A 2500-nucleotide genomic window follows, 5' to 3' on the forward strand; every position below is an offset into this window, starting at 1 on the left:
GTCTGAGGTTAATTTAGATTCGTTTGTGGCTCTAATTGTTTTTATCGGATTGAAGTCGGACGTCAGGAACAACTTTGTGTAAACCGTGAGCACGTATCTGAAGAGGAGAACACGCCGCAGCGCACAGAGATGCTAAAGAGGTGTTTTCAGGGAAAGTCAACGCCATCTTCTTCTTAATGTTCAGGTTTGCAGCCGCGGCGTCAGCGTCAGCAGTTCCCTCAACCGTTAATACAGTCAATACGAGCAGACTGTCCGTGTGGGTCGAGCGCTGCTTTATGACATCAGACGAGCATTAAAAGGTCAGAGGTCAAGTGAGGTCGCCTCAGGGTCAAACGGGCCTGCGGGGACCGAGTTAAGTGCGCTGTAAAAAGTGATGCTGTTCCCACATGATTTATATGACGACTTTAACAAGCAGGTCCTCCTCATTCTGTCCAGCAAAGAGTTTCTATGTCTGTCCTGGAGGTTTTCTCTGGCGCCACCCTCTGACCACAACGTCCACAAACCAGGAGGTCACTGCGATACTCAAACTCATGACCGCCCAGACCACTGTTTTTATTCTCACACGTTCAGAGTGAGTCAAACATGATAGTTACTGAACTTCAGGTTCTTCAGACAGAACCGACAAAGCCTGTTTCCAGACTTCATGCTAAGATAAGCTAAGCTAAGCTAAGCTAACTAGCTGCTTGCTGCAGCTTCATATTACCTCATTTGCAGTCAGTTGTGTTTTGGGGGTAAAGAAGGAAGCAAACAGGCAGACGAACAACGCGACAGAGGAAGAGTGGCCCCTGCTCTTCAACATCGGCCCCCCAGCTGACAGCACAGTGTGCTAACCGCTAATAAACACACAAACAAAAGGCCAGCTGAGGCCACGCGGTCAGGGCAGGTGATGGGCTGCTCTCAGGTCAGCAGAGGGTCGTTGGTGTGCCACAGTGCGTATTTATGACCCTGGTTAACCTGCCGGAGGAGCAGGAGGCGCCGGAGGAGCCGGTTCCTCCTTCATTGATTTCAGCATCGATTGTGTGGCTGGCCGTCTCTCTGCTTCTCATAACACGCTGTTTGGACTTTTGTCTCTTGACCTTTGACCTCTCCTCCTGCTCTCTTTCTTTCTTTTCAGTTTGTGTTTTTATCTCTTCTGCTTCTCTTCATCCTCCGCCTCCATCTTTGTTTCTAACCATTCAGGATGTTTGAGATCACACAGTGCAGACACGTTAGCTCTGTCCAAACACCGTCTCTGAACACCTGGAGGTCTTCAGGTCCAGCTGAGGTTCTGTCCCGCCAAGCCAGAATTGTGTCTTTCCTCGTCAGCACTGATTCGTGTGTTTCCTCGCGCTGCTTTCTTCTTTGGTTTCCACAGTTTCCACAGTTCTCTGCCCACTTGTCTGTGAACCAGGTGTCAGTTGTGGAGCAGAAATAATCCATCAGAGCAGGATTATTTAAAGTTTGATGCTCCAACGCAAACTATTCAGCTCCTGTAGCTTCTGTTCTGTTCCTCTGCTCTGGACTCTCAAAGGTCGACGCTGTCACGGCTGTTTGTGATTGGTCCACAGCGTAAATGTTCCAGTTCATCAGGGTTAAAGGCGAGTCAGAAAACTTGCTCAGATTTAATTTGCGCCTCCGTTTGAGAAGCGGCGGTGACTCGGCCTGCAGAGGTCTTCAGCTCACGCAGGTCCAGTCTTTGTGTTCCTGGACCGCAGAGAGGTCTTTAAAATAGAAGCGGTCCTTTCAATCACTCTCCCTTCATCTTAACCTCCTCTAACTCCTCTTCGTCCTGCTCTTCTTCTGGGTGAACAGATTGGCATCTGGTACTCCAACAACACGCTGGCCATGAACTCCACTTCCCTCGACCTCAACGCCTCGGAGACGCTGGCAAACAAGACGCTGATCGTCACCACAATACTGGTAAGACATCTCATATATGTACCTGATGTCTCATGAAATATCTCAGGCTGGGCTTTCTCCTCCTCCTCCTCCTCCAATCAGCTGCTGTATGATGTCACTTCCCCTCTGACAGGAAAATCCGTACGTGATGCGGAAAACCAACTACCAGGACTTTCAGGGCAACGACCAGTACGAGGGTTTCTGCGTGGACATGCTGCGGGAGCTGGCGGACATCTTGAAGTTCTCCTTCAAGATCAAGCTGGTGGACGACGGGCTGTACGGCGCCCCGGAGCCCAACGGCAGCTGGACCGGCATGGTGGGCGAGCTGATCAACAGGGTGAGTGCAGGACGAGGACGGAGACGCCATTACAGGTCTGCTGTTTCCACTTTGTTTCTGTGAAGGTCTGAATCACATTCATGTCAACAAACCCAGAGACTCCTCTTCTGCTGTTCAGCGCAGACTCAACTAAAGAAAGAAAGACGAGTAATCTCAGTGAGTGGTTCACTTTGACGGAGCTGCACATCAGACTGAGCTGAATGCAGCTGAAAAACCTGCCGAGAGAAACCTGAAAGCCGACGGCTGATTTAAGAAAAGGCTGAAAAATAAAGAGGTTCCTCACAT

At 50.0% G+C, this 2500-nt stretch overlaps 2 protein-coding genes across 3 annotated transcripts in view; both read left to right on the forward strand.

Moving 5' to 3' along the window:
• LOC139346064 (oocyte zinc finger protein XlCOF6-like) overlaps positions 1-2500 on the forward strand; it is a 341081-nt gene that overhangs the window by 263309 nt on the left and 75272 nt on the right. The window lies entirely within an intron of this gene.
• Positions 1-2500, forward strand: part of LOC139345713 (glutamate receptor ionotropic, kainate 5-like) — a 120881-nt gene that overhangs the window by 100114 nt on the left and 18267 nt on the right. For both annotated transcript variants that reach the window (XM_070984506.1, XM_070984508.1), the window contains exons 11-12: positions 1792-1899; positions 2012-2215. In XM_070984506.1, coding sequence (XP_070840607.1) covers positions 1792-1899; positions 2012-2215 — 312 coding nt within the window. The remainder of the gene's footprint in view (positions 1-1791; positions 1900-2011; positions 2216-2500) is intronic.

This window comes from Chaetodon trifascialis, chromosome 17 (genome assembly GCF_039877785.1).
Source record: "Chaetodon trifascialis isolate fChaTrf1 chromosome 17, fChaTrf1.hap1, whole genome shotgun sequence".
Taxonomy (NCBI): domain Eukaryota; kingdom Metazoa; phylum Chordata; class Actinopteri; order Chaetodontiformes; family Chaetodontidae; genus Chaetodon; species Chaetodon trifascialis.